The 27,168-nt window shown below is 48.0% G+C and overlaps 12 protein-coding genes across 12 annotated transcripts; 9 read left to right on the top strand and 3 right to left on the bottom strand.

Annotated features, from left to right (window-relative positions):
* Positions 1 to 535: 535 nt before the first annotated feature.
* BP5553_05338 (Uncharacterized protein) lies at positions 536 to 2,476 on the top strand (the record flags this gene model as incomplete). Its single annotated transcript, XM_032013961.1, has 1 exon — positions 536 to 2,476. The coding sequence occupies one exon, from the start codon at positions 536 to 538 to the stop codon at positions 2,474 to 2,476; it is 1,941 nt and encodes a 646-aa protein (XP_031870561.1).
* Positions 2,477 to 2,689: 213 nt separating this feature from the next.
* Positions 2,690 to 3,430, bottom strand: BP5553_05337 (Uncharacterized protein; the record flags this gene model as incomplete). The annotated part of the gene is made up of 2 exons (XM_032013960.1): positions 2,690 to 2,999; positions 3,114 to 3,430. The coding sequence occupies 2 exons, from the start codon at positions 3,428 to 3,430 to the stop codon at positions 2,690 to 2,692; spliced, it is 627 nt and encodes a 208-aa protein (XP_031870560.1).
* Positions 3,431 to 4,253: 823 nt separating this feature from the next.
* Positions 4,254 to 5,091, top strand: BP5553_05336 (Uncharacterized protein; the record flags this gene model as incomplete). The annotated part of the gene is made up of 4 exons (XM_032013959.1): positions 4,254 to 4,325; positions 4,386 to 4,642; positions 4,753 to 4,840; positions 4,903 to 5,091. 4 exons carry the CDS (start codon positions 4,254 to 4,256, stop codon positions 5,089 to 5,091), a joined length of 606 nt encoding a protein of 201 aa, XP_031870559.1.
* A 739-nt stretch (positions 5,092 to 5,830) lies between these two features.
* BP5553_05335 (E3 ubiquitin-protein ligase) lies at positions 5,831 to 8,632 on the top strand (the record flags this gene model as incomplete). Its single annotated transcript, XM_032013958.1, has 7 exons — positions 5,831 to 5,868; positions 5,921 to 5,943; positions 6,004 to 6,042; positions 6,096 to 6,201; positions 6,255 to 6,391; positions 6,463 to 8,479; positions 8,533 to 8,632. 7 exons carry the CDS (start codon positions 5,831 to 5,833, stop codon positions 8,630 to 8,632), a joined length of 2,460 nt encoding a protein of 819 aa, XP_031870558.1.
* A 1,108-nt stretch (positions 8,633 to 9,740) lies between these two features.
* BP5553_05334 (uncharacterized protein) lies at positions 9,741 to 10,386 on the top strand (the record flags this gene model as incomplete). The annotated part of the gene is made up of 2 exons (XM_032013957.1): positions 9,741 to 9,943; positions 10,074 to 10,386. 2 exons carry the CDS (start codon positions 9,741 to 9,743, stop codon positions 10,384 to 10,386), a joined length of 516 nt encoding a protein of 171 aa, XP_031870557.1.
* Positions 10,387 to 13,832: 3,446 nt separating this feature from the next.
* On the top strand, positions 13,833 to 14,267 carry BP5553_05333 (Uncharacterized protein; the record flags this gene model as incomplete). The annotated part of the gene is made up of 2 exons (XM_032013956.1): positions 13,833 to 13,941; positions 13,996 to 14,267. 2 exons carry the CDS (start codon positions 13,833 to 13,835, stop codon positions 14,265 to 14,267), a joined length of 381 nt encoding a protein of 126 aa, XP_031870556.1.
* Positions 14,268 to 15,647: 1,380 nt separating this feature from the next.
* Positions 15,648 to 17,218, top strand: BP5553_05332 (SPX-containing protein; the record flags this gene model as incomplete). The annotated part of the gene is made up of 4 exons (XM_032013955.1): positions 15,648 to 15,699; positions 15,758 to 16,130; positions 16,189 to 16,270; positions 16,343 to 17,218. The coding sequence occupies 4 exons, from the start codon at positions 15,648 to 15,650 to the stop codon at positions 17,216 to 17,218; spliced, it is 1,383 nt and encodes a 460-aa protein (XP_031870555.1).
* Positions 17,219 to 18,326: 1,108 nt separating this feature from the next.
* BP5553_05331 (uncharacterized protein) lies at positions 18,327 to 18,851 on the bottom strand (the record flags this gene model as incomplete). Its single annotated transcript, XM_032013954.1, has 2 exons — positions 18,327 to 18,769; positions 18,830 to 18,851. The coding sequence occupies 2 exons, from the start codon at positions 18,849 to 18,851 to the stop codon at positions 18,327 to 18,329; spliced, it is 465 nt and encodes a 154-aa protein (XP_031870554.1).
* Positions 18,852 to 20,233: 1,382 nt separating this feature from the next.
* On the top strand, positions 20,234 to 20,700 carry BP5553_05330 (Uncharacterized protein; the record flags this gene model as incomplete). The annotated part of the gene is made up of 2 exons (XM_032013953.1): positions 20,234 to 20,572; positions 20,641 to 20,700. The coding sequence occupies 2 exons, from the start codon at positions 20,234 to 20,236 to the stop codon at positions 20,698 to 20,700; spliced, it is 399 nt and encodes a 132-aa protein (XP_031870553.1).
* Positions 20,701 to 21,116: 416 nt separating this feature from the next.
* Positions 21,117 to 22,861, bottom strand: BP5553_05329 (uncharacterized protein; the record flags this gene model as incomplete). The annotated part of the gene is made up of 2 exons (XM_032013952.1): positions 21,117 to 22,096; positions 22,147 to 22,861. The coding sequence occupies 2 exons, from the start codon at positions 22,859 to 22,861 to the stop codon at positions 21,117 to 21,119; spliced, it is 1,695 nt and encodes a 564-aa protein (XP_031870552.1).
* Positions 22,862 to 24,498: 1,637 nt separating this feature from the next.
* Positions 24,499 to 25,709, top strand: BP5553_05328 (Delta-aminolevulinic acid dehydratase; the record flags this gene model as incomplete). The annotated part of the gene is made up of 2 exons (XM_032013951.1): positions 24,499 to 24,747; positions 24,801 to 25,709. The coding sequence occupies 2 exons, from the start codon at positions 24,499 to 24,501 to the stop codon at positions 25,707 to 25,709; spliced, it is 1,158 nt and encodes a 385-aa protein (XP_031870551.1).
* Positions 25,710 to 26,099: 390 nt separating this feature from the next.
* BP5553_05327 (Dynein light chain) lies at positions 26,100 to 26,766 on the top strand (the record flags this gene model as incomplete). The annotated part of the gene is made up of 4 exons (XM_032013950.1): positions 26,100 to 26,123; positions 26,176 to 26,214; positions 26,267 to 26,341; positions 26,401 to 26,766. The coding sequence occupies 4 exons, from the start codon at positions 26,100 to 26,102 to the stop codon at positions 26,764 to 26,766; spliced, it is 504 nt and encodes a 167-aa protein (XP_031870550.1).
* Positions 26,767 to 27,168: the final 402 nt, after the last annotated feature.

Genomic DNA, 27,168 nt, shown 5'->3' with positions numbered 1-27,168 from the left:
CTTCCCGTCTCGCCCTGTTACGCCGATCTGCTCGCTTTATCAGCGTTTCGTCGCAGCTGCCTCGCCTCGTCATAACATTCGCAACCTCTCGCCACGACGGCAACATTCCATTCTCCGCACTCCTTACGGTCGCATTTTCCACTATACGATTTTTAATTAACAACCACCCTTGTACAAAGGTCGGCGCACCATAGGCAACCGACCGTGCCATTCTCAGGCGCATCGCATACTGTTTGCGACCGCAAATACCCCAGCGTGCTGTCACGGTCACAGAACACTAACTGTGAATCCGCTCGCGATCTAACTTCGCCACTATTCACCACAACACCCCCCGGGATCCATGAATGTGACCGCGATTTAAAAAGCCATACCCCGCCGGCGCCACGTCCTCCCCAAGATCTTAAAGCGCCTGGTCGCGCCATCCTGCGATAGGGCAGCCGCGACCTACTACTGTATGCGAATGTTCCGACTCTCGTCTTGGATCTCTGAATCCAGGGGCTGCGATAAGGTGGTAAATGGAGATGTGGACGACAAGATGGCAAATACCACTCGACCTGTGGTGGAAATCTGGCCAGGAGCGTTGTCAAAGCGGAAAAGGGACGCCTGCGCCGATGCGCCGCATGTGATAGAGGAGCCTGGAAAGGAAACGATACACGATGCCAAACGTAGGAAACCACCTGGACCCAGTGGCGACGAAACCACGCAAGGTTCAGAAGATATCACGGAACCCCAAACAATAGCTGCTGAACGGAAAGATGATGTTACTATTCGTCGAATTAAAGACACCATCGAATCGCAGCTCGGCCTTGAGATCCTGCTGAAGCACAACGAGTTACGTCTGATCAACCAGGAACTTGCCAAATGCCAAATCGCTTTGGAGCAGTTGCGTCGTTGTCATCTGATTCCTTATCCAGCGTCTCAAGGAATGCCAGAGGCGATGCTGAATGTCATGAATGGCACTGGTGCAACTGTTGGCCAGAAAGACAACGTACCACAATGGGCGCCGCCCTACGGAGTGGCCGATGGTCCGTACACGAGGCATTATTCAAAATGGCTCATTCCGGATCCCAGTTTTGATGGCGTGCATCTTGACTGGCAGCGAACTCCTGATGGATCACGTGCTGGAAAGACCGTGCCAGAAGGTCGTGCTACCAGATATAGCCTTGCGGAAGGGAATACGCCCGGAAGCAAATCTAGGACTCAAAGAGGCTCTGCAGGGCAGAAGCTTCAGGCCCTATCCAGCGGCTATCCTCCAGCCAAGGAGAAGACCGGTCCATGTGTCACCAAGCGGTCAGATGGACAACTTGTCAAGCTTGTATGTCTCGACTGCAAGCGGGATAACTTTTCTAGCACGCAAGGATTCATAAACCATTGCCGTATCGCCCATCGGCGAGATTTCAAGAGTCATGAAGAAGCAGCCGTGGCTAGTGGCCAACCGATTGAAGTGGATGAGGTTGGTGTCATAGCCGGGGACGACAAGAGCCCAGCACCTGCTCCACCAGCGTCTGGCCTTGTGCATCCTCTGATCAGATCCGCTCCCGTCGAGAGAGAGGCCTACGTCGACCTCCTCTCTCGAATAGAAGCGTCCATGGATCTGTTTCGCCAAGGAAAGCTCCCTGGGGTTACATCGATACCAACAGGCCTGCCGTCAACGCCGTTGCCTAAATCCAAGACGAAAGAAGCAACCAAGCCAAACAAGAACTTTGTGCCTTCATCGGATACCTCGCGCCTCTCGGATCTAATGCGTAGTAGGGGTTTTGGCTCCAATCTCGCTGAACTTGTTACCGAAGCAAAGACACCTGTCGACTTCGAAGCAGCATTCTCGTCACACGACGAAGACTCTGACGATGGGGAGCGTACACCGCAACGCCCTATCGGAGGCTTGGATGGCTCTGACTCACCACCTATGCCTGCTATGCGGGTGCCTGCTCGAGCTAACGTACCTCCAGCGCCATTTGGTCGTCCAGGGAGCAGTAAGGGTGTTGACAGTAAAACTGGTCGGAAACCAGGGCTGAGTGCAATATCGCCGCGACTATCTCATGCCACTCCAGTTATTAGCACCACAACGCCTATTGTGTCTCCCCCAAGACCCTCAACACATCTTGTTACCCATCAACTCCATGATCATATGGATCCTCATCACGATGATCATATGGATTTGGATATGATGCGGCATCATTCAATCAACGACCTAAGTCCGAATACAGTGGCGAGTAACAATGCTCCGAGCTTGGTTAGTGACGATGGAGAGTATGAGGAAGGGGATGATGCCGACAGCGTTAATTCTGGCAACGACGAAGACAGCGACGTTGCGGAGATCGATATCGATGATGACGGTGTTGAGAAGGTTGTCCCCAGAACGGTATTGAGGAACCGAGCTGGTAGCGGTGGAGACGGGGTGAGGCTAAGGAAAGAAGATAAACATGTTACTTTTGTCAGTCCAATGAAGGAAAGCGGGAAGGGACGGAGAAAATGATTTCGAAAGGAGCGAGACTACCCCTTCTGCTACGTCCGGGTATGATTTTCGGGTGTTTATTGCGAGCTTATTGCTACGACCTAAGACTCTTCTCTTCACTTAGAATTGTTGCATGATAGAAACAGTACACATTCAACTCTGCTTAAGCAGTTTAGCGATTATGATATATATGTATAAAAGTTTTTAATAACTCAAGATCTTGGCATGGATTCTTCAGCTCCGTTGCACACTGCCGCTTTGAAAGCCAATGCTATTTTCCTCATCAACCGTACCCCTCTGCTTCTTAATCTCCTCCTTTAACTTTTCGTTTTTAATCTCTAACTCATGAATCCTTGCTTCCAACTCCTCGGCGTTCTCTTTCGAAGCAAGACTAAACTCCTCAATAATCTTAAAGAAGCGCCAGAAACGCAGGATAATCACCAAGGAAGCAACCTCTCCAAGAACACCACGTAGCACCACATCAATGACAAAACTAGCAACGATGACCGCGGCATCGAATGACCGGAACCATGATTTGAAATACCTATCCCCGTAGAGGTTAGCCAATTAGATCTCGCTCTATTTTTAAACCCAGCTATGGCAACAAAGCCTAAATTCTAGACATATGTCTACAGGAGGGGAAATTGGGTTGTCAAACCTAAATCCAAAAATCCAAAAGCTCAACATCAGCTCTAGCAGGAAGATGCAGGAGAATACAAGGCCCACTATAGCTAGGCTGTCACGAGCATGCTGCAAGCGATGATCCAAGCCGTGCGACATTTCCAGATTGTCGCATTGGTACAGGTTTATAATTATATCGGCGAAGATAGCTAGTAGATCGCAGGAGACGAGCACTAGAACTGTGTAATGCTGCGCGTGGGAGGACAGGAATTTGTATACCAGAGTGCGAGACCTGCTGTAGACTGATTTTAAGCGTGTTCCGAAGGCGGAGGAGGAGCGGGATCCAGTGGGCATTGTGAGCGTGCAGGGCGGTAGCTGTACGTTGATTAATGGTTGAGTCTCTGCCATCGATATATATGTGGTTCGTTTTAGGTGAAGATGGACGCTTCCTGTGGTCGGAGGTATAATAGCTGCTTATGGTACCTAGGTAGGTACGTAGTGAAAGTATGATGGATTGCACGTCATTAGTGGGCAGGACGAGTAGTGGCATACTTTGCTGCGAGACATTTTAAGTTCTCGAGTAGCCTTTCCAATTTGGTCTATTATTTACAATACCGTGATGTTCAATTGTGAATAAGCTTTCTTGCGGTCAGTAGAAAGCGGTAGGCATTCTCTTACCGCGGCCTTGGCGGCACAATCATTTCTTAGTATGGTAAGCCTCTTTTTATGACGAAGTTTACCTTGCTCGTCAACCTCAATTCCAACAGCCTTGCGCTCGCGAAAGCAAGACTCAACAACACATCAACAACATCAACCTTAGTTTATACACCAATTTCCCCCGCACATTTAGGGTGTAGAGGTAAGCATTACCTCATTCCCTGTTTCGATTTCCTCGGCGCTCCGCCGTGACACCTTTTGTGCTTCGATGCAAAGCACAATTGAGCTTTAGCTTGAGCTTGGTGGTAGTCACCTTCGCAACCCATTCCTTTCGGTGTCCGGTATCGCGACAGGACAAAGGAAACGTTAATACAACCTATGTTTTCCGGTTCACTCCCTCACTCTTTGTATGAATATTTGCTAACCCCTTGTTGACGGCAGACTTTCTTTCTCCTACACAAACTACGCCCTACGTCGCCTTGTCCAACCGCATCCATCCATCCACGAGCATTAATTAAACATGGCGGACGCCGAGCATGAACACAAGGTTGAAGAGGAGGTTCCCGCAGCTGAAGGGGAGGTGAATGATGAGGTATGCGAACAGGCATTCACGAATATTTGCTAGATAGCTGACTCGACTGGTGCGCCGCAGGAGGAGATTTCCGAGATGAAGAAGAGAGTGGCAGAGATGGAAGAGGAGGCAGCAAAGCTCCGCGAGATGCAAGCAACGCTCGACCAGCAAACCAACGATATGCGAGAAGACAAGGAGGACATCGACTCGAGAAGCATTTTCGTCGGCAACGTAGACTATGAGGCATCGCCCGAGGAGATCCAGGCACATTTCCAGAGCTGCGGCTCTATCAACCGAGTGACAATTCTACTGGATAAATTCACCGGCCATCCTAAGGGGTTCGTTCCACGATTTCCGGTTTCCTGAGGCTATTGTTTGTTGCTGTTGTCGCGAACCTTTGTAATCAGTGCTACCTGGCAAGAGATGGATGCTAATCTAGGCTATGCAGGTATGCATATGTGGAGTTCACAGAGCCGAGCCTTGTCGCTCAAGCTCTTGTCTTGAACGAGAGCGTCTTCCGTGGAAGAAACCTCAAGGTCAGTTATATTCCCGTTGTACTCTCGCTCCCATGCTATACTAATCACCCTTGCTGCTACAGGTTGTCCCTAAACGCACAAATCTTCCTGGCATGACCCGCGGAAGAGGCCGAGGCGGTATGAGAGGTGGTGGTCGAGGCGGTGCTGGTGGTGGCTATACTCCCTATGGCCGTGGAGGCTTCGCGCCCCGTGGAGGAGGATACCGGGGTGGTTACAGAGGAGGACGTGGGCGCGGATATGCCCCATATTAGCTTCTACGACAAGATTCGGATTTGCTGAGAACTGAAAGGTGATTGGATGGAAAGCGTACGATAGATAGGTCACGAGCCATGCGTTGGTTTTTTTTAAAAAGGGCAGGGAATTCACCATGGGTTTAAGAATAGTGCTAGCTATCTAGGCACTTCTTCAGTATTAATAGGTCGGCGTCAAATGCTAAGCACGTGATCACATATGGAGTTGATTATCTTGTTGTCTTTTTATGGTGACTATTTGTGAACCCCGCGAACATGGCTACAGTTGAGATTCTTCCTGTTGGTGATACAAGATAGATATAGCTCAGAATGAAGTCCCAATTTAGCATATTTCGCTATTTTTGCATCACCGCTAAGTTCTGCCTTACGTGTAAGGCTATTTTAGCGGGGACGGGCTCGAGTGTGTTTGGCTTTGCCGCAGGAACCACCAAACGTATCATTCAAGTCATATATGGTATTATCAGCGCACCTGGAGCATCTCGAGTATTGATATCCGGAACGGTCATTCCCCAGCTTTTGGTTACGAACGTCGGGCCAAATCGAATCCGGCGTTGTGGCTGGCAAGGCTCTCCTTTGCTGCACAGCCCCCCCCAAGCCCGGCCCTGACGACCTCTCTCGAACGCCTCCGTCTAGAGCGTCAGTTATCCCAGAAACGCTATCAACTGCACGCTCTTTGAAGATCTGCCATCACTGAAGACGTTCCTTTGAACAGCGCCGCCATATTTGGCGCTCCTTCAACATGGCCAGCAGTAGCAGGATGGACTCGAACGTCCCCTCGTGAGTGTCCTTCCGAGCGTCATCAAGGGAGCATATACTGACCAACATCCAGACAACCCAATCTAAGGCTAACGAGTATGTTCCATGACCCATCCTCGCAGCTTACACACAGAGATCAATGCTAATCTATCATAGTCATCGCTGCCGATGGGCTATACAAGCGTGATGTCTTCCGTATGTCAGACTCTATTCTTGATAACTTGGCCACCTGCTGAACACATCTATAGGATTTCCTGACCCCTTCGCCGTGGCGACCCTTAACGGCGAACAAACCAAAACAACGAGCGTCATCAAGAGAACATTGAATCCATACTGGAACGAGAGCTTCGATCTGTGAGCATATGCGGTTGTCGAGCTAATTGGAATCTTATTGATACGGTCTTTAGGCGTGCTGGCGAGGATAGCATCCTGGCAGTTCAAATCTTCGACCAGAAGAAGTTCAAGAAGAAGGATCAGGGGTTCTTGGGCGTTATAAATGTTCGAGTTGGAGATGTTATTGAACTTGGTGGTGGCCAGGTTGATGGTAAGTGGTGTTGGCTTTTTAATTCACCTTTTGGTCCATCATCGGCCACGGCTGACGCTTACGACTCACAGAAATGCTTACTCGGGACCTCAAAAAGTCCACCGACAACTTGGTCGTCCATGGAAAGCTTATCATCAACTTATCAACCAACTTAGATGCACCTCCGCGAGGTAATTTGGCACCAGTGAACCCATCCAATTCGAGTCGGCCGTCTCTCCTAAACACACCCCAAGGATCTACTTCATCTGCATTCCCAGGTGCCGCCTCGCCGTCTCAAACTCCAAAGCCACCTGGAGTTATTATGGCAAATGGGTCTATGTCAACAGGACCAACTCCCGGACACGCACCCGCTGCTGGCAGTGCAGGTCATCCGAGCGCCAGTACCCACGTAAATGGTGCACCACCAGCTCGACAGACTGGTGCGTTTAGCTCTTTCGAAGATGCACAAGGGAGATTACCCGCTGGTTGGGAAAGAAGGGAGGACAATCTCGGGAGGACATACTATGTGGATCATAATACCAGAACCACGAGCTGGACCAGGCCATCGGCCTCTGGCACAGCTGAGACCCAGCGGAATGAGCGAGATGCGAATACCCAAGTCGAGCGCCAAAGACATCAGAATCGAACCTTGCCCGAGGATCGAACTGGTGCCAACTCTCCAAGCTTTCAACAGCAACAACAACCGCAGCAACCTGCAAATGCGGCCACCATGGTCGCAACTGGGGCAACCACAGCTGGCACTGGGGAGCTACCACCGCTCTGGGAACAAAGACACACTCCTGAAGGTCGCCCATACTTTGTTGACCATAACACTAGAACCACCACCTGGGTCGATCCTAGACGCCAACAATATATCCGTATGTATGGTGGCCAAAATGCAAACAATACCATTCAACAGCAGCCAGTTTCCCAACTTGGCCCTCTCCCCAGTGGATGGGAAATGCGTCTCACGAATACCGCACGAGTCTATTTCGTGGATCACAATACCAAAACAACAACCTGGGACGATCCACGACTTCCGTCGTCGCTCGATCAAAATGTTCCTCAGTACAAGCGTGACTTCCGGCGAAAGCTTATCTATTTCAGATCCCAACCGGCCCTCCGGATTCTTTCTGGTCAATGCCATGTCAAGGTCCGAAGATCTCATATTTTCGAGGACTCCTATGCTGAAATCATGCGTCAATCCGCCACGGATTTGAAGAAACGGTTAATGATCAAGTTCGACGGCGAGGATGGTCTTGATTATGGCGGTCTTTCGCGAGAGTTCTTCTTCCTTCTGTCCCATGAAATGTTCAATCCCTTCTATTGCTTGTTCGAATACTCCGCCCACGACAACTACACCCTTCAAATCAATCCTCACTCTGGTATCAACCCTGAGCATCTCAACTACTTCAAATTCATTGGCCGCGTGGTTGGCCTGGCTATTTTCCATCGTCGATTCCTGGATGCATTCTTCATCGGCGCTTTGTACAAGATGATGCTTAACAAGGCTGTAACATTGTCAGATATGGAAGGTGTTGACGCAGATTTCCACCGCAGTCTTCAGTGGATGTTAGATAACCCGATTGAGGGTGTTTTGGAACAGACCTTTTCAACTGAAGATGAGCGGTTCGGAGTGACCCAAGTGGAAGACCTCAAGCCAGGTGGAAGAGACATTGATGTTACAGATGCGAACAAGAAAGAATACGTCGATCTGATGGTCAAGTGGAGGATCCAAAAGCGCATCGATGAGCAATTCCAAGCATTCATTGCTGGGTTCCATGAATTGATCCCAGCCGAACTGGTTAACGTTTTCGACGAGCGAGAACTCGAGTTGTTGATCGGTGGTATTGCAGAGATTGATGTTGATGACTGGAAGAAGCACACCGACTATAGAGGCTACACCGAGTCGGATGAAGTCATCAAGTTCTTCTGGCAGACGATCAGGAGTTGGGATGGTGAACAGAAGTCTCGCCTGCTCCAATTTGCTACTGGAACTTCTCGTATTCCAGTCAACGGATTCAAGGATCTCCAAGGTAGCGACGGTCCAAGACGCTTCACGATCGAGAAGCAGGGCGAGGTCACCAACTTGCCTAAGTCTCACACATGGTATGTCCGCATAATCCTCATAGGTACCCCACTAATTGCTAACCCTTATTTAGCTTCAATCGCCTGGATCTACCACCATACAAGAGTCTTGAGCAGTTGCAAACGAAATTGACCATGGCGGTCGAAGAAACGATGGGTTTTGGGCAGGAATAATTTTGTTATTACAGGGTGGGGATTTCTTTATCATGGTGTCTTGTTTTTCATACTGAGTCCGGGAGGCTTTGGAGGCTGTCCTCAGAATTTAGCCTTGTCAGTAATGTGCCGCATACTTGGGATGTGGAAAGCGTTCGAAAAGCCTCTTGTGTACTTCGTACTTAGCATTCACTAGAGAGAGGTCTGGTGGCCATTGATGTCTTGATATGCCTCTACTAGGTACCGCATTTAATTGGCATACACAGCGACCCATATGTCCAATGTATAGGCCGAAATGGTGACTGCAGGTCAGATTGCCCCAGAGGTTAGGATTACGATCAAGTCATACTGTGGCTCCGGTCATCGTACCACTCCACACTAGAACTATCTACTCCTTCGTCTATTCTCTGGCCTACCGTTGTGCCCGCATTCTCAACGCTCCCGAGGCCAATGCCTTCACCCAGTGTTACCAGTCCCCGCAGCCAGCTTATCGTGACTGCCAGTCAACCTGTCAATTGAGTCTCGGCCCAGTCAACAAGCAGACCTAAGCTACTGTAGCCACTATCCACCAGATAGCGCAATTAATAATTTAGAGTGCTTGTTGTGAGACTTCATGAGCCGTGTCGGAATACCTCGGTACTGTACGAAGTATAAAGGGGCGAGACGCGGTGATGGACCAATCAACGCGTCGACACTGGAAGCAACACAGCGTGGTCTGTATCACAAAAGCAAAAAGCCGGGTTAAAACATGGTCTAAATGACGCCGTTGTCTAAAACTACTCCGAACTGGGCAATAACTGTACCCAGAACACCTGTAACCTATGAGGTTGCCGTGGTGTTCAGGTGGCATCGTGATGTGGTTGCTGGAGGGAAATTGGGCGCTGCCCAGGCTCAATGCTCCGGTAGCACTATTTTTATTGACTACGGTATTTATTTATGAACACAGTGCTCAGACCCCCCCAGTGCTTAATTTCTCGAGCTTTCTCCTCACTTCTCCTTTTCTCCCATCCTCACTCACGTCACTCCACTATCGTTGAACTGTTGATCGTCTAATCTCTTCGCCTGTCGTTACTAAACAGAATACTTACACGCTATTAATCCGTCTCTACTTCTACTTCCAATCGCAATCATGCAATTCCTTCTTCCCGTTTCCCTCCTCGTCGCCGTTGTCGCGGCGCAGAGCACTTTCACTGCCCCAACATCACCAACGAGCACCAAATGTGCTGCCCAGGGCGTCCTCGATCAGTGCATCACCACCAACATGGGCTATGTGAATTCATGCGCAACATCAGACTATAGCTGTTTGTGCCAGAAATGGGGCGACGTTCTAACGTGAGTCTCGTCCGATCTGCATCTGCACGCTCCCGATTCTTATGGGTCGAACGCCTCGCCCCGGCCCGTCGTATAGATGATCGATAGGAATGCGAATCTAAATGCTAATTGATACCTCCTCGCTTCTTAGTTGCTACCTCCAATGCCCCAACGACCCCAACTTCAGCGGCGCGCAAAGCTCGAAGGCCACTTACTGCCAGAACGCGTCCGTCTACGCCTCGACCACCACCAGCGCCGCTGTCTCCAAGGCCGTGTCTCCTACTGCCACCTCGGGCGGGGCTGCGAATACCGATGCCGGAGAATCGGGCGCTGTCAAGACTCCTAGCGGTACCGGGTCAAGCGCAAGCCCGTCAGCATCTGGGAAGAGCGGCGCTGATAATCTGGCCATTGGTGCTGGATCTGTCATGATGGGTCTTGCTGGTTTGGTTGCGGCAGTTTTGTAAGGGTGGACTGTGTTGCTGAAGGAAATACTATGTAGGATCTAAGTTCGGGTACCTTCTAGAGTGCTAGTTGGGGATTTGTCGGATATATATGTGGAATATGTATTGGAGCTTTGGATATTTTGCCATTTAGCGGGTTGGGTTTTGAGCCATTGGGATGATGATCACCTTGCGGCAAGATGTGGATGTGGAGTGTTGCTATCGCGTCTTGACATAATTTGTTGCAAGCGGATGGAATATGTTAATTTGGACTACGTAACATAAAGTAATACTAAATATTTAACATCGTCGAATTTGAGCTATGTGATGATGGGCTCTCAAGAGGAGCCTAGGTTGCCTATCACATGGTCTAACACTAATGGAGCAAACGGGAGTGACAGGATTTGGTAATCTTAACCATGAACTAATACACCAACACATTAATAGGTGCGGTAACCAAAAAATCACTCCTATGAGTATTCACACAGGGTCCTCTCTTCCGTATTATCTTCTTGCGGTACATGTAAAACTTGCAATGTTTTTCATCCTTGACCCTCGTCCCTATACAACATGGAAATCTAGGACGCCAGCCAAGAATTAATAGATATAAACTCCTGCCGACTCTGAGGCTTTTCAAAACTTTGCATATAACCCTTCTCTTTAGCTTACAAAGTCGAGGAATTTTCTCCTAAAAACCTCCCTCAAATTCATAATCGTCTCGCCTCGCTTAGAAAAGGGGGAAAGGTGCGATGAAAACACTTCTTACGCCAAAGCGAATTCAAAGGTAACAAGTGAAAATGAGAACGGCAAATAGTATACAATTACTCGAACTATTAAGAGCAATTTAAAAAAGTGATCGAAGACCAAAGTGGACTGTCAGATAGTAGGCTAAAATGGGCAAAAGCAAGGCACCACTTACCTGATGACGGGCTTTCACCTGGGGGCCCTCCTTAGCTGCTCACCAACTTACCTATTAAATGGCTTTTGTGTATTTTGATTCGTATAGTACTGCATCTCAAGGGTGTGTCTATGAAAAACAATGTTGTTCTGGTGGCATACTGCCTCCTAACGACTTCGCCAACCGAAAAAGAAAACCGAAAAAAGATTAAGATAAAAGGTATTCGATAATTAAAAAGAGCAAAAATCCAGGGAGCGCCGAAGCGCCCGCCCCTGGTTAAAACCAGACGCACTGAGTTTTAATTATTTTGGGCTGAGCCTTTTTCGAGATCTCTCTAAGAAAAGACAGGAAACTCTCTCCAACATCGCACACACAATTTGATCTGTACCACCTCGCCAAGTGGTCAGCCCTTGTGCCGATTAACTAGTTTTGCCTTATTTGGCTTTATATAGGAGGGTGTGGTGGGCGTTGAGAGGGCGGGCGGTGAGAAGTGGTAGCGAGCGAAGGCGGTGGCTATTGTTGTGAGGCGGGTGGCTTGTCTTCTTGAGTTGGTAACCACCTAAGGTACACCTAGCTATGAATGATACCTACCTTGACCTGTTTTATAGGGGTCGTTCCAAGTGTCTCGCTTCGGGTGCCGGAATGGGAAGATTTTGAGGTGATTGAGTTGATTGATTTTCCTATCTAATAAGTGGGAAGCCTATAAATATAGGCAAATGGAATGTGCCAATACCTGTGCATTCCAAGATTTACATGACCGAGCTATTCACCTGTTGCCAGTCCTAATTACTAGCAAAACAGGTGCTCGGACTAGTCGAATTGCTCGTATCACCCATTTGGGTGATTGCTCCGGATCTTGATAATATCCCAGTGGCTTGGCAGGAGATCTGTGGGGACTTCTCACCGATGGGCTTTCTTTCATGTACTGAGGTGGTTCTAAAGATTATGTAGCTGCTGCACCAAAACAGGGGGTTTGCTACGGGTGCGGTGGTGGAAATCATGAACATTAGGTCCAGGTCATTGAAGTTCAACATATAACTATCTAACACAAGGAATGAAAACCTCTCCTACTACTTTTGGTTGATCTGAAAGACATCAAGGATAAATATGCGCCTGTCTCTCGATACAAATAAATATATTAAGAAGCAGCACTAACCTAGCATGAATACTTGTCGACCATGTTATAATTTTTGTCTCCACGCCACCTTATAAGAAAAATTGAATCGGTTTTTTTGAATTATATCTACTCGTCATATTAAGGCAATAGGAGATTATAGCTGGGCCGGGGCTAAAATTACGACAATTTCATGCTTTTAACCTATAACATTAGCTACAAGCACTCTATGCTGTATATATGGATTGTAACTGTGGAAATCAAGTAACAAACGGTCTTTGATTGTGTGATGAGACAAGAACGGGACAAGCAAGTAAAGGTTGTCTAGAGAGTAAGAGGCAGGTCTAGGGACATATGATTTACCATTTAATATTGGGATTCTACTATAGCCATTTCAAAAGTATTTGTTAGCAAACTGTCAAACGTAACTTGAGTTGTACCTAATTTTATTTAGAAAAGTGGGCAAAGATGTTATATCCGCAATTTAAAGGAGTTAAGGAGACTAAGGGTGAGGGGAGTCACACAAAATATATAGTGAGTATGGACTAGATACGTGAATTAAGAGAGCCTTGGGTAGAATTATAAAAGGCTTAAAGAGTGTCGTGGGAGTCCCTTGAACTGAATCCTCTCTTTAAGCCCCACGAAGCTACCCCTACAAAAACACCTCAAGGTGTGTCGCCACAACACTTCAGATTGCTCGGCCCCAAGTCGGCCAATTACCTTGTTTTAAAGTATCCAAGAATGCAACTAGCTTGTATCCTAAGTCCCAGGAGGGGAAGCCTCCTAGTTATCTACAGTGGAAAGTGGGCGCTAGGCCCGGATAAAGACAAAGATCCAGGAAGCCACAAACACCAAAAAGGGCTCCTGGCAGGAGGTTCCAAGATCAGGGCAAACAGCAAACAGGGGATCTAACAGGAGACTCCTGGAAGGAGGCCCAAGGCAAAGTAAAATACAGCCAATATCAAGACTTTGTTTTGGCAAGACAAAGACTGGAGAGGGGAGGAATTAGAGTGGGAATAGGTGATTCATCTACCTATGTGATGGTTATCTGCCAATTGAGCCCGAAACAAAAATTTAAGGCTTCTCTTGATTCGCTTCTTTTAATTAAGGAACGATATTCTCGCCAGAAGCATCAAGATTTCGTTCTTTCGATCAAAGAATAACATGTTAGCGAGGATTGTTCCAACTGTTGGAAACTAATCTCTTTGATATTCGTTCACAACATATCATTTCCGGCCACTCAGCAGAATTACTTTGATTCCTCAGGTAAACCTTTGTCTGTATAGCCAACAAACAGTTATTTGCTTATATATAGTGAGTCAGTAGTTGGGCACTGCCCCTGAGTTCAATTCTCATGACCATCACTTCCACCGCGAACTTAATCCACACAGCATACCCATTATTTCCACCGCAAACTTGATTCACTCAACATACTCATCATCCAAAACTCAACTCATGATGGAGCGTCAAATTCGAAAATTCATTCAAAAGCACTTCATCCACATACTTGTTTACCAAGTAATCATGTTCACCATCCTTTTCGTCCTAATACGATTTGGAGCAGTTGGTTTGTTCCCCTCCTCCAAATATTTGGAACGTAAAACTAATAATCTCTTAATAGAAGCGCCGGCTCTCACCAAGCGCTGGGGAGGCTTTGATTCTCGCCCAACGTCGAATCGATGCTATGCTCAGGAACGTACGGCCACCCTCCTATCATATATTTTGGGTCCGCTGGCTGTGGACCAATTTTACGCTCACCACTGGGTCCTGGCTGTTTTTAAACTACTCACCTTTGGTGGTCTGGGATTGTGGTGGTTTATAGACATTATTTTATGGATTGTTGGTGGTGTCTACGGAACACCTGGTTGCCCAGGGGGTTACCATGGTGTGTAGGAGATAACCGGGCCCTGGAGGAGGCCGTGCTAGCCCTTGAAGGGTTCAACTTCAAAGATTTGGCAAGGCTGCAGGGAGATACTTATGGCGAACTAAATTGAGAATCGCTCGATGGATGACTTTGAAATTGGGGATATTTGTGGTTGTCGAGCTCTATGGCAGCGTTGTCAAGTATGGATAGCGTAACTTCGTGATAAATTGCAACAAAAAATCCCTTCCCACGCCTGGTGCCAGTATTAGAATCAAACATAACGGAGGTGATATAGGGAGCTTATTCGGGTCCCGAGCCCGGTGAGCTCATTCTGCCCCCCACTTAATTCTTGTTGCCAGAGTTGGCACCGTTCGATTGGCAAGGGCTTGGTGACTAGAAGTGACACTGTAGATAAGGCATGTAGATTCCACCACTGAGGATGGCGCTCCGTGGGTGAAGCGGCGGTGAACATATCAGCGGGTGGTCATGTGTATGCGGTTCGGCGGCCCCAGAAGCATGAAGGGTTCTACGGTTCGGAGGCATATCTGCTCTGGTATCGTTCTGTGTTTGTTCTGGTTCTGGTCGATGCTTTGGGATCTGCTCTCATGATTACCTGGAAGCCGACGATAGGTGGGAGGGAGGTACTGTACATCGGGACTAGGTAATCTTACAAAGGGTAATAATGTACCCCGCGGTTAGCGGGTCGTAGGGTGCGACTCGGTGCGACTCGGTGCTACTGCAGAAAGATCTCGCTATCTCGCTATCTCGCTGATTCACTTGCCTACATATCGCAGTTACATATCTCGCAGCTTAAAAATTAAATTCCGATCGATGGGCCCACTACGACGCCACGCAATGTTTGCATCTGGGCTCTCTGCCCTTCTGCCGGCTTTTATCCTTCCAATAGTACAGAACCAGCAATAGTCCAAAGTCCAACGTCCAAGCACACGAGCACGGAGAGCGCCGCAGCCATCTGCCGAGGCCTTAGTGGGTGGGGTTGATAACTGGATCAGCTCTGCAATTGGGGCGCAGACTCGCCGTCCACTCTGTACGTGCATGGACATGTGCAAGACGAAAGTACTCCTACCGTGAACAGGAACAGGAACAGTTTTCTCCTCCTCCTGGAAGCGCCTTCACGAGCATTTTAGCATTTTAGTATTGGCATTGGCTTTGTCCCCGCCTTGAACTCGTTGCAATCACTGTCGTTTCTCTGCTGGCAAGCCCTCGGCAGCAATTGGAATTTCGGCCAAGAGGCGAAACCTTGGAAGGGCGACGCCACTACCACAATTCGAATTGAGCAGAGCAGGATCGATATACGAGTAAGACGTGATCGCTATCGCAGATATCAATTGCCATCGTGGCCTCGCACAGAAAGAAAAGGACTTCCACCGAGGTTCTTGCCCCAGGGAATGAAGTACGGAGAAAACCTCGCGGCGCGATCAGTGCCGCAATGGGCACCCTGTGAGTCCAGGCACAAGTCCCAAGTACGCATCGCAATTCTGACCTCTTCTACGTATAGATAACATAGATTATGATACCCTCAAGCATATGATAAAGGCGAACACTACGAGAAATGCAGCCCAAGCCGTAGCCATTCCAGGACACCTTGACGATACTTTGCGGAGATTCGAGAGTCAGTTCTTCGACGAGCTGTGCAATCAACATGAACGGGTCGATCTTTTTGTCAGGAGCAAGGCCGATGAGATCCACCGCCGACTTGGTAGGGATATGGATGTCTTATCCCTAAGGAGTGCATATGGTGTTAACCGGAAGATAGAATTCGTCGAAAAAGCAACTCGCCGGCTGCTGGATCGATGTGCAAACGCCAATGGCAGATTTATATCCCAGAGGAAGCTTGAGAAATTTGCAAAATACGAAAATCGAACCATAAGGTAGGGAAGGCGGTGACCGTGTAGCAAGCTATTCTGAGAAAGTGTTAACGCATGCTAGGTGCGGGGATGATATCCGATTACTGGAACGTTTCGTGAATGAACAACGGGTGGCATTTTACAAGATCTTGAAGAAATACAAGGTATGCTAGTAGAACCCAGGCTTGCAGCTACCATTATACACACCCAGTGCTAATGCTAATCTATGCTTGTAGAAATGGACAGGATCTAGGTCAGTAGGCGACCGCTTTAATCAAGAGGTTCTCAACAACCCCAAGAGCTTTACAAAGATGGATTTCAGTCCCTTACACTCTCGATACACTGAGATCGTCAGCTTCCTCCGCACATCTACTCCTGAAACTAGCGAACCTACCACTCCAATGACAGCATCGCGTCAATCGAGTGCGGGACCAGCCCAACGTGCCACACCAGTATTAAGTTACTGGAACGAATACGACGACCCGAGTGATGGAGAGAACGAGCCATATATGATCTCCGTTCGCCCAGAGCCAGAGACCCGTTTCCCCGGCGCAAACGCCCTCAGCTATATAATCTCCCAAGCCAGGGGCCCAGTCGAGAAAATCAAGGGGCTGTTGAGCCCAACCCAACATCATCCCTCCGAGCGACAGCCTCTAATACAAGACCGACACTATTTCCCCGAGCAGCAAAGCACACTAGATACCACGGATGCAGAAGACGACGCATCATCCTGCGACTTGCCCTCCAGCGGGTACATCACTCACTATGCCACCACCATCCCCAGCCTGAGCGATCAAAAGAACTCTAGGAACCGTGAAACGCTCCTCTTCCGCTCCTGCATTGTCTGTTTTACGGCCGCTTTTATGTTCCTCTTTGTGGCCGGCATGCTCGCTGCTACAGGTCGTCGTCGTCTGCGCGCCGAGGTTGATGCCGGTGTCATTACCGGCGTGGTGGCCAGTCTGTTCTTTGGGATATTAGCCTTCGCATGCATGTTGCATCGGGGGGATAGGCTGGATTGGCTACATAGGAGTTGTGTTGTTGTGACTTTTACGACAGTTTGCGTGTTAGATGGGATAATGTTGGTGTATATTACGGAAAACATGATCCCATGAGAGGGGTGTTGTAACCCCGCGCATTTTCAGAACATCATGTTTCGCTATTCCAACAGTTTGGATGAGTGGAGATATTGATTACTCACCAACAACTTTCTTTTGTACAGGAAGAATACCAGGAGTGGGCATTTTGAAATTTCGGACGTTTTGGAGTATGTTGGATTAATCTGGGTCTTTTTAGTAGGCAGGCCTGTTCAAACGAAATGATGGCCATGGGATGAATCATAGATTAGCTGATTAGTATATAGCTGGCGGGGCCTTGGCTTATGAGAATGTACGTACTGATGTAGGTAAAGTAACAATAATACCAATGTACAGATCTGAGAGGCTTCCAACTCTTTTAAGCAGCGTGATTTGATTGAATCTATTCTTTTGATATACCATGGAGTAAAATGGAAAGTAGCCAAGTTGGTATAAAATTGAGCCTTTTGAGGAGTTTTTCTTTGCATGTAAATTTTATGGCTTCTATTATGCGGTATAGAGTCAGGCAAAGCAAGGAACAGCTCCTCAACAAATATGCGCCACTACTATGCCACTTCAGCACCCGCCTACTTCCCAACTATACTAACCACACTAGATCAGCTATTTAGCTTCCAACAATAGTCCCGCCATTGGGATGCAACGATTGGCCGGAAATGAAACTACTATCCTGGCTCGCCAAAAACACAAAACATGTAGCCACCTCACTCGGCTGTCCTGGTCTGCCCATCGGACTCGTGAAATTCCCCTGAGCCTCTTCAGTCATAGTCGCGGGGATTAGCGGCGTCCAGATCGGGCCAGGACACACAGCGTTTACTCGAATTCCCTGCTTCAATTGTTGGTTTGAGAGGCTGCGGGTGAAAGCTACGATGGCGCCTTGGTGGAGGTGTAGTCCAGCAAGTCGGGGCGGCCTATATAGTGGTTTATGGAAGCACATGTTATTATGGCATCGCCGGATTTCATGTGTGGGAGTGTGTATTTGGACAGGAAGAAGAAGGGGTGGATGTTGGTGTTGAATGTTGTCATCCATTGCTCTCTGAGTTGGAAAAAGAGTATTGTCAGTATAAGAACGGTAGCAGCCATAAGTAGTCTTCCTTGGGCGGTGGTTCTGGCGAGGCGGGATATAGACCTACTCGCTGATATCGTCAATAGACTGTTGCATCATCTGGTACCCATGATTCAAAACCAATATATTGATCCGTCCCATGATCTGAAGTGTCTTATCCACAACACTCTTACATGTCTCATGGCTCCTTAAATCAGCCCGGATGAGATGTATCTCTCCGCCCTTCCGTTCAACTAATTCCTTCGTCTTCTGTGCGTCTTGTTCTTCTTCGGGCTTGTAGACAATGATGGACTCGGCGCCTTCCATGGCATAGAGAATTGCTACTGCTCGACCAATACCACTATCGCCACCGGTAATGAGTGCTTTCTTGCCAGTTAATTTTCCTGTGGCTTTATATAGTTGGTAGCCACCGCTTTCGGTGGGCAGTTGGTCGTTGACTGGGGCTGGCGATGGCATCTTGTATTGCTTGCCAGGAACTTCCATTTTAGAGACGGGGACATTGTGGCCTATCATATTGTATTCATTATTAGAAATGCTTCGAGGTAAGATGGATGGGCATATCTTACCCTTATCAAACTGAGAAGACATCTTGAGTTATGGGGCTTCTTTTACTTTCACGGTTCGAGGTTGAGATCAACTGAGGGGGGACTACCACAAACATGGAATATAATTATGGCTCGACGTTGGAAAAACATCAGAATGCTAAGAGTATGAGGACGATAATTACCCACTAATCCAAGGCGTATTATCAAGATAGGATTGATCTGCGATTTCGGACTTAATTTTGAAAGAGTTGAAAATCGATTTGACGCAATTGAAATAAACGTCACATACCCACTAAAGATCACCTAGGTCCCTCCGCTATTGAGGTTGGAACTCAATTAAGACTTTCACTCTACTAAACCCTAAACTTTTGGAACTTCACTCGAGGTCTGGTAGAGAATTGATTTGAGCGACTTGGTCTCTGTACTCTGCGTTTTCAATAGGAAAGTTCGATATATAGGTATCCCTGGGATTCCCTAATAAATGTGACTTGACTACATTTCTGACCCTCGTATACAATACGTTGTCTCGGCGCAGATGCAAGTGCAAAACAATACTCATTTCCATTCACATCGTATCTTATCAACCGTTTTTACATATAATTGATTGAAAACTGGTGGTTCAAAGCTGAAGTAGGGAGAGCTATGACGTATATTATGCGATGTGTTGTTCATGACGTCATTCCCATTTGCCCGTGCCACATGCAACATTCATTATTGTCTCAGATCCTTCGGACTTTCAACCATAATACTTGGTTTATTTGGACCAACCAAAAGGCGGCTAAAGCCACATCAAAGCCACTCACCAAGCCCCAATCGTAAACCAGCGTCACCCCAGGCGTGTAACCCTCATGGGACGGGCCGCTATGCCCACCAAAACCTGCTTGTAATTTCGCTGACCACCCTATCTACGGAATATGCCCAACAGCAAGTATGCTATGTGAAACGACCGGGAATCGATGATCGAATGCGTGTTTAACTCAGGGACCTGCCGTTCACTCGATCGTAGCTATCGTCATAAGTTCATACCCCGACGAAGGCCAAGGCAAAATCTCCCACTAACAATCAACAATCCAGTTTGCGTAGCTTAATCCCCGTTGAACCCCCTCTTAACAAGCGCTATCGCCGTCACGATCGACACCTCCATGTCGATTCAGAGATCTATAATAACGCCCCATGAGCCCCTCTCTAGAATCCCCAGAACTTGATATCATACCTTTACTTACGCTCTTGGATTTCATATCGAATTATCAAGAAACACATCACACTACACTATCAACCCCATCAACACCACGCTCAATATCAGGAAATACCACGCCAGCATCTATAAACACAAAGGCTACCAGCATAACATATCCAGAGCCCAACAGGAACAACTCTATATCGGAAAAACCCCAAAATCAAGAAGGAACGGAATCAATAGTTAATATGCCATTCCGCAACAAGAACCGCGTCGTCCAAACCCGGACTACAAAACCCACTCTGATGACCCGTCTCCGTGGCCGCAATGCCAAAACCCAAACCGTGAAGACCACGACTAAGATCGAGCCCGCGTATAATCATCACACGCATGGCACACGTGCCACACATACTCACGCTCCAGTCACGACTCGCCGCTCAAGATGGGGAGGGAATAGACGGGCGGCCCATGGCCATGGTCACAGTCAGCAGATTGTTCAGCATAGACGGCATGCGAGCTTTGGCGATAAAGTCAGTGGCGCTATGATGAAGTTACGCGGAAGCTTGACGAGACGACCGGGTCTTAAGGTACGTTTTTCTTGATATGATAAAGTGATCCTAGGACTGTTGAATTGTCATGCTGATGAAATACACAGGCTGCTGGAACAAGACGCATGCATGGCACAGACGGACGTGGAGGCCATCATGTATATTAGGATGGGAATGATATGATTTCATGAGCCTTACCTGTACGATATGTTACGAGATACCCAACGACTTGTCATGATAAGAACGACTAAAGCGAAATTGTTTTAATATTAGACTTGTATTATTATCACTAGAGAGTTCGTTCTAGCTACGGATCCTAATAAGACTATCTATGCCCTCATTACTATTATTCTCTCTGGTGATTTAGCAATTTGATGACGGCTGTGTATGACATGGGATATTACGGCTGTAAGAAAATAAATTTGGGGTGGAGAGGTGGTTAGGATCAAATCAAATAAGCGCAAAATGCAGGAGCAATAGAGTGATAGCAGCAGACACCATGGACCACAAGGAACACCGCCGCTCTTTCGAACGAATCGCTGCGGAATAACCAGGCACCACTATCCTCGTAACACACACAAAACTATGGCTTCATGGCAATATCAAAGGCGGGGTCATTCAACTGCAACTCGTCAATCTCCATCTCGCTATCAGCCATGGCATTGTCCTGGGTTTCCTGCTCTTGGTTGGGGGGCTGTGTATGCTCTAGCTTGCTGTAACCAGAGTAGAATCGTCTGGGGAGTTTCGGGGCTAGAGAAAGACTCGGGAACTTGGACCCTTTGTTGATATCTGCTGTCGACTCAGTTGTTCTCGTATGATGCGATCTCTTGAATAAACTGAAATTCTTCCCATTCTTAAGTCTCTTTGATGCCTTGGTTCCCTCATTAGGATCCTTCGCAGCAAGCACCGGTACTGTTGGAAATTGGGCGGGCGGAGTACGTAGCACAGCATCTCCATCATTGACACATTCGGGGTTTCCCAAATTAGGATACTGGCATCGTAACTCTTCTTCTAGCCTTTCCAACTCGGACTTGCTGGGTGACGGGTGCTTTTTCCAAGTCCTTGAATGGGATCCGAGTCTTCCTCTGGGCGTTCCCAGCTGAGACCCCTTCCGCTTGACTGCGATGGCCGTTGATGACTTCACCATGCTGGCTGGCTCTGTATCTAGATCCATGTCCGAATAGTCAGCTTTGTGGGAGTTCTCCGAATCGGACAAAAATTTAGCATCAACGGCTGTGTTATCCTGACTCTCATCCTCTTCAATTGTAGGTTGCAGCCGAATTCGAGGTGTTGACTGCGCTACAGGACTCGATGAGAAAGTAGCATCACAATTGACTTGATATCCCATAGAATCATATTTGCGTTCCTTGAACTGTGCCAGATCGGTAAGGCTCCGGTGTAGTCTAGGAATTCCATGTTGGCCGGTAGGAGAACATCCCTGGGACGAAAGATCGCCAACCGACATTCTGCTGCTCAATGATCTGGTATCGCTAGTTACTGGGTTACGCCTAACTGCCCCATGGCTAGCGATTTGGGGGACTTGCTCGTTTTGAAAATTTGCACCTAGGGTCACGATTAATACTACGAATGCTAGAGAGAATATCGAGGATTACCTTCGCTGAGTCCGAGATCGAGCACAGTTGGCCCAGAGATGGAGTGACCTTCGAAATGAGGCGTCGCATGTAGATAATCTCTCATGATTGACTTCATCCTGCCTAAAACAGTACTGTCCCTGAGGCGCCTCCTGGCCGGCACCACAGAACCCTGGGGAACCGTTTCATCAATAGTAGGTTTTAGAACCTCTGTTGTTGCAAGCATAGTATCGATTGTGCCATTGATGTATCTTGCATCCACTGGGCTGCTAGTGGCTTTTGAGGGGCGGGAGATGGACCTGTTGCGCTGCAAAGGTTTTCGCTTCACTGCCCTACGATGCATCGATGATGCTGAGTATTTTCTGGCATGGCTGACCGGACGTGTAGAGACACTCGGAAAAGCACTGCCGAGCTTGTCTGAAGTGGTGCTGTCGTGGATCATATCGGAAATACATGGGACCGAAGCAGTGGGTGGTGGATTCAGTAACGAAGCCCCATCGCCGTTGAAAACCAAGGTAGCAGACTGTGGCATAGTATTCTCATTTGCTGGAGCAGCTTGCGTTACGATTGTTGGGGCACCCATGGCTCGACCGATTTGAGATCGCTCTTCGCACAGGTCGGGTTTTAAATCATCAGCTGTGGTGTCGTCAAGAAGTACGTTTGCCATTTCTTCGATGCTATCATGGCGTGGAGGCTGAAGTTCGTTGCTTCTACCATTAGACACGAATAAATCCATGGTCGAAGCTGTGTAGGAAATGTGTGTTAGCGAAGAAACCCCCTAAAGTAAGATATCGAGCAACGCGTGTTGAGTTGCTCAGTACCTCCAGCAGCCGAATATTTTATGAAGATGGGAAAGCTCGTGCAATCAAGCTTCAGGATATGATGATATCAGGGTCCATAAATACTGACCTCGGTGCATAGGCTTGACTTCTTTAGAATTGGGAGCAAAACCCGAGTCTGAATCGCGGAAGGCAGAGAAGGGAGGAAGAATTGGTCTTCTCTTCTTCCCGTAGGTAGCCAGAATGTAGAGTGTGGGCTCCTCAAAGGCGCCCAGCGATGCCTATGCCTGTATGTATGCGTATGCTGATGCGTATGGCGATACCTATGCCCAGGTCATTACCACGATTCCAAGGGTTAGAAAGGAGTGTGTGAGCAGTTGGCGGAGATGGAATGAGGATAAACCAAAGGGATGTTGAAACGAGGTGCAGGTTAGAATAATAATACGGCACGTGGTAGCGACGTGCTGAGATAAGGCTGTTGTGAGCAAAAATGCAGGAACAGGAGAAAACAGACTACCCACGAAGAAAACCGTCACTCAACTTTCCAACGTCAAAATACCCAACGCACCTCCCCACCGCTTGCTAACTATCCACCGCCTCCTTGGCCAAGGGACAGATTACAACAGAAGGAATCTAAAAGCAAACAAGTCGAAGAATGAGCTGAGTACGCCCGGGGCTATTGGACTTATCCTATCGAACGGATCACTAACCCAGGCTCAGAACACAATTCATCAGACAAGACTAGCTCAAAGCCTGAAACTTCTGCAACGTCCCTTATTCCGACTCCGAGCTAGCGAACTATGTAGCATTGCAGTATACTGCAGTATATTGCAGCGATGAGGAAGCAGCGTTACAACATAGAGAGCCTAAGAAAATTGCAAAATCTCGCATGGCCACCGGCAGCACCAAAGGGACTAACAACTTTGAGAGCCCTGGCATGGAATATATTGGACTTGGACCACTTTAGACACTCTGGCCTAGATAACCGTTCTATTCGACTGTGAAGCACTCAACATTGGCTAGGCCTGCCGCCGCGAGCCAGGTGCGGACCGGCGCTGGTCCAAATCCCACAATGAATTAGCCTCAACATCTGCAGGCATTAAACATCGAGGAGAGGCTTTGTTAGGCAGGCTACAGATATTAGCAATACCCAATTGCAACTCTGCAAGTTCTTGGATGCGTTTATGCTGCCCACCAAGCAACTACTGGGGTTGGTTGCCAATCCTAAACGTCTCTAAAGTCTAAGATGGAGAGTGATAGTGCCGCCTATGAAGTATAGAAACACAACTAACGCCATTGTATGCATTTATACCGGCAGTTTTGCAGCAAGACGGTGGATGAGCGGTGATCCTCGGACGACGACGTTGAATACCACAGCTTTGTAAACGGCTCTAGATGATTGGCTCGGAGAAGCTACAATTCATCCCATTTTATTATGTAGACATACGTTGGTGCTATATACACTCCGTTGCCCCCGGAACCTGGCATCCCTCGGTTGGATTCCGATTCCGACTGAGTGTCTGGCTTTTCCCTCCCCGTTCGGACATCTTGCGCCCTTCATCCACAACTTCCATTCCGATCCAAGGGGAACAACATGTCTTTCTCCAGCCTCGTTCAAGACTTATCATTCAGAGACAATGGCAATAACAGACAACAACTGACTCGTGGCTCCTCAACAATCTCCACTGCAGATGATCGCAGATCCCATATCTCTAGGGCAATGTCGTATGCCAGCACTAGCGCTACGAGCGTGAGCATAGCTGGAGATATTTCGAGTCAATTGCATGGAGGGTATTCCCATCCACTTGCTCGATCGTGGCAAGCCGAGAAGCAGTTGACCAAGGTACGCCCTCCAAACCCCCATCTTTCAAAGCTCTCTTACTTACTGCGCACCAGTCAATGCTCATCTACCCTCTATTTATCTCCGACCAAGATGATGAAGAAACGCTTATCCCTTCCCTCCCAGATCAACATCGTCGCGGTATTAACACACTGGTCCCTTTCCTCGAACCCCTCGTCCGCAAAGGCCTGAGATCGGTCATCCTGTTTGGCGTACCCATGGCAGCTGGCGTAAAAGACGCTTTAGGAACTGCTGCTGATGACCCGAAGGGACCTGTCATGGCCAGCATCCGTCTCTTGCGACAGCGCTTCCCGCAACTATACGTGGTTGTCGACGTTTGTCTCTGCGAATATACCTCCCATGGGCACTGTGGCATTCTACGAGATGACGGCAGCCTGAACAATCAATTATCTGTCGACCGTATCTCAGACGTCGCCGTCGCATACGCGCGAGCTGGTGCCCACTGTGTTGCTCCTTCGGACATGAACGATGGCCGTATCCGAGCAATCAAGCTTAAGTTGATCGAGGAAGGCATCGCGCATAGGGTTCTCTTGATGTCATATGCCGCCAAATTCTCCGGATGCTTATATGGGCCTTTCCGCGACGCAGCTGGTTCTGTCCCATCCTTCGGAGACCGAAAGTGTTACCAATTGCCACCTGGGGGAAGAGGCCTAGCTCGAAGAGCAATTGAAAGGGACATTAGTGAAGGCGCTGATATTATCATGGTCAAGCCAGCAAATCTGTACCTAGACATCATTAGTGATGCCAAGGAGATTGGCAAGAACATGCCAGTTGCGGCTTATCAGGTGAGCGGAGAATTTGCGATGTTTCATGCTGGTGCAAAAGCGGGTGTTTTTGATTTGAAAACAATTGCATTTGAGTCTACTGAGGGTATATTGAGAGCTGGTGCAACAATTGTGGTTAGCTATTTCACGCCTCAATTCCTGGACTGGCTTGAATCGTAGGACCTATCAGGTGGATGTTAATGAAGGGATGATCTCGCGTCAGGCGTTTGGTGTTAGCAAAAAGTCATTAGACGATACCAGAAATGAATACTCCACTTTGAAGAACATATCACATTTCTACCCGCAGCAATGCCACTTGATCTTGGAGTAATACATTGCGCGCGCAAGTTGGACTCCGGCCAGAGCATTGCTCTGTTGTTGCTGCCTAAGGCTTATTAAATATTTATTGTTTTGTTGGATCCTGAGGCATAAATAAACATGCATATCACCAGGGCGTCTCCGCATCCTTGAGATGTACTTAGAGAAGGCCCCTTAAACCTTGAATTCTTCCACCACAGTTGCACGAATTATCTCCCAATACTTCCTCCAAATTTTGTCGTTGCAGGAACTATGGCCACTTCAACTTCCACGCCAGTAAGCCATTGCAACCCAAATCCTCGCATTGAACCAGGCTGACCAAGACCAGCCAATCTCCTTCACGAGGCTAAAGCAAATCGCCAACGATGTATGTTTATATACCTACATACCCTACCTAAAACCGTGCTAATCTTCGGAAGGCTTGCCAAAGTGCTCTAGGGGGTATCGATTGCTACGAACACTCAAAAACCGAGGGATGGAACACAACGATAATTGTTTGTTTACCCGATCGGTTCATTTACCTCCCAAGTGCTAACACGACTCCCCCCCGCAGAACTCCATCCTTCGCTCCCTGATCTCCGAATCCTCTCCTGCTGGGGGAACCCCATCATACAAATACGCAGTCAACAGCACAATCATCCAACACCTAGTCCCAACATCTGCGTTGAACAAAGCCAAGGCGAATCAAGAATCATCGATACCCAAGACAGAAGAGAGCGACGCGAAGATTTCAACAAGCGATTCGAACGCAGATGCTACAGGAACTGATGGTAAACCACATGTTGGCCGGAGGGGAATGCACAGTGCAACGGGTGCATATTGGAATGAGAAGACTGATGGGATGTGGAGCTTCAAGTACGAAGGAGGGGAGGGCAAAGGCCTTGATGTCGTGATCAGCGTGATTTGGATCTCATTATGAGCCATAGGGCGCGACTAAGAACACATATTGAGCGTTACGGTATAATATGAGGTATGGGATATGGGTTAATGTTCTTCTGCACAGCTTTCTTATCAGGTAAACAAACCCATGACAGGATTTCGTCTGTGCGTCTAATGATCCGTGAGAGTACCACGGGACCATTGATAAGCGCTCTCCTTTTCAACTTCATGCGGCGTTAGTCAGGTGTCTATTATGAACGTTTTGTTGGCTCTATTTACTTTAACATAACGCCATCTATTATCATTCTGCAACGTACATTCATTCCATACACATACAGAAGATGCTCATGGCACGCTAGTCATGTTCGGCCTAATCCGGACTAAGTGCCAAAGTCTCTTACAAGTGTTACGAAACAAGCTCTTCCGGTCCTATGGCTCCTTT

This window comes from Venustampulla echinocandica (assembly GCF_003357145.1).
Source record: "Venustampulla echinocandica strain BP 5553 chromosome Unknown scaffold_2, whole genome shotgun sequence".
In the NCBI taxonomy this organism is placed as follows: domain Eukaryota; kingdom Fungi; phylum Ascomycota; class Leotiomycetes; order Helotiales; family Pleuroascaceae; genus Venustampulla; species Venustampulla echinocandica.
This window is presented reverse-complemented; position numbering and strand designations above follow the sequence as displayed.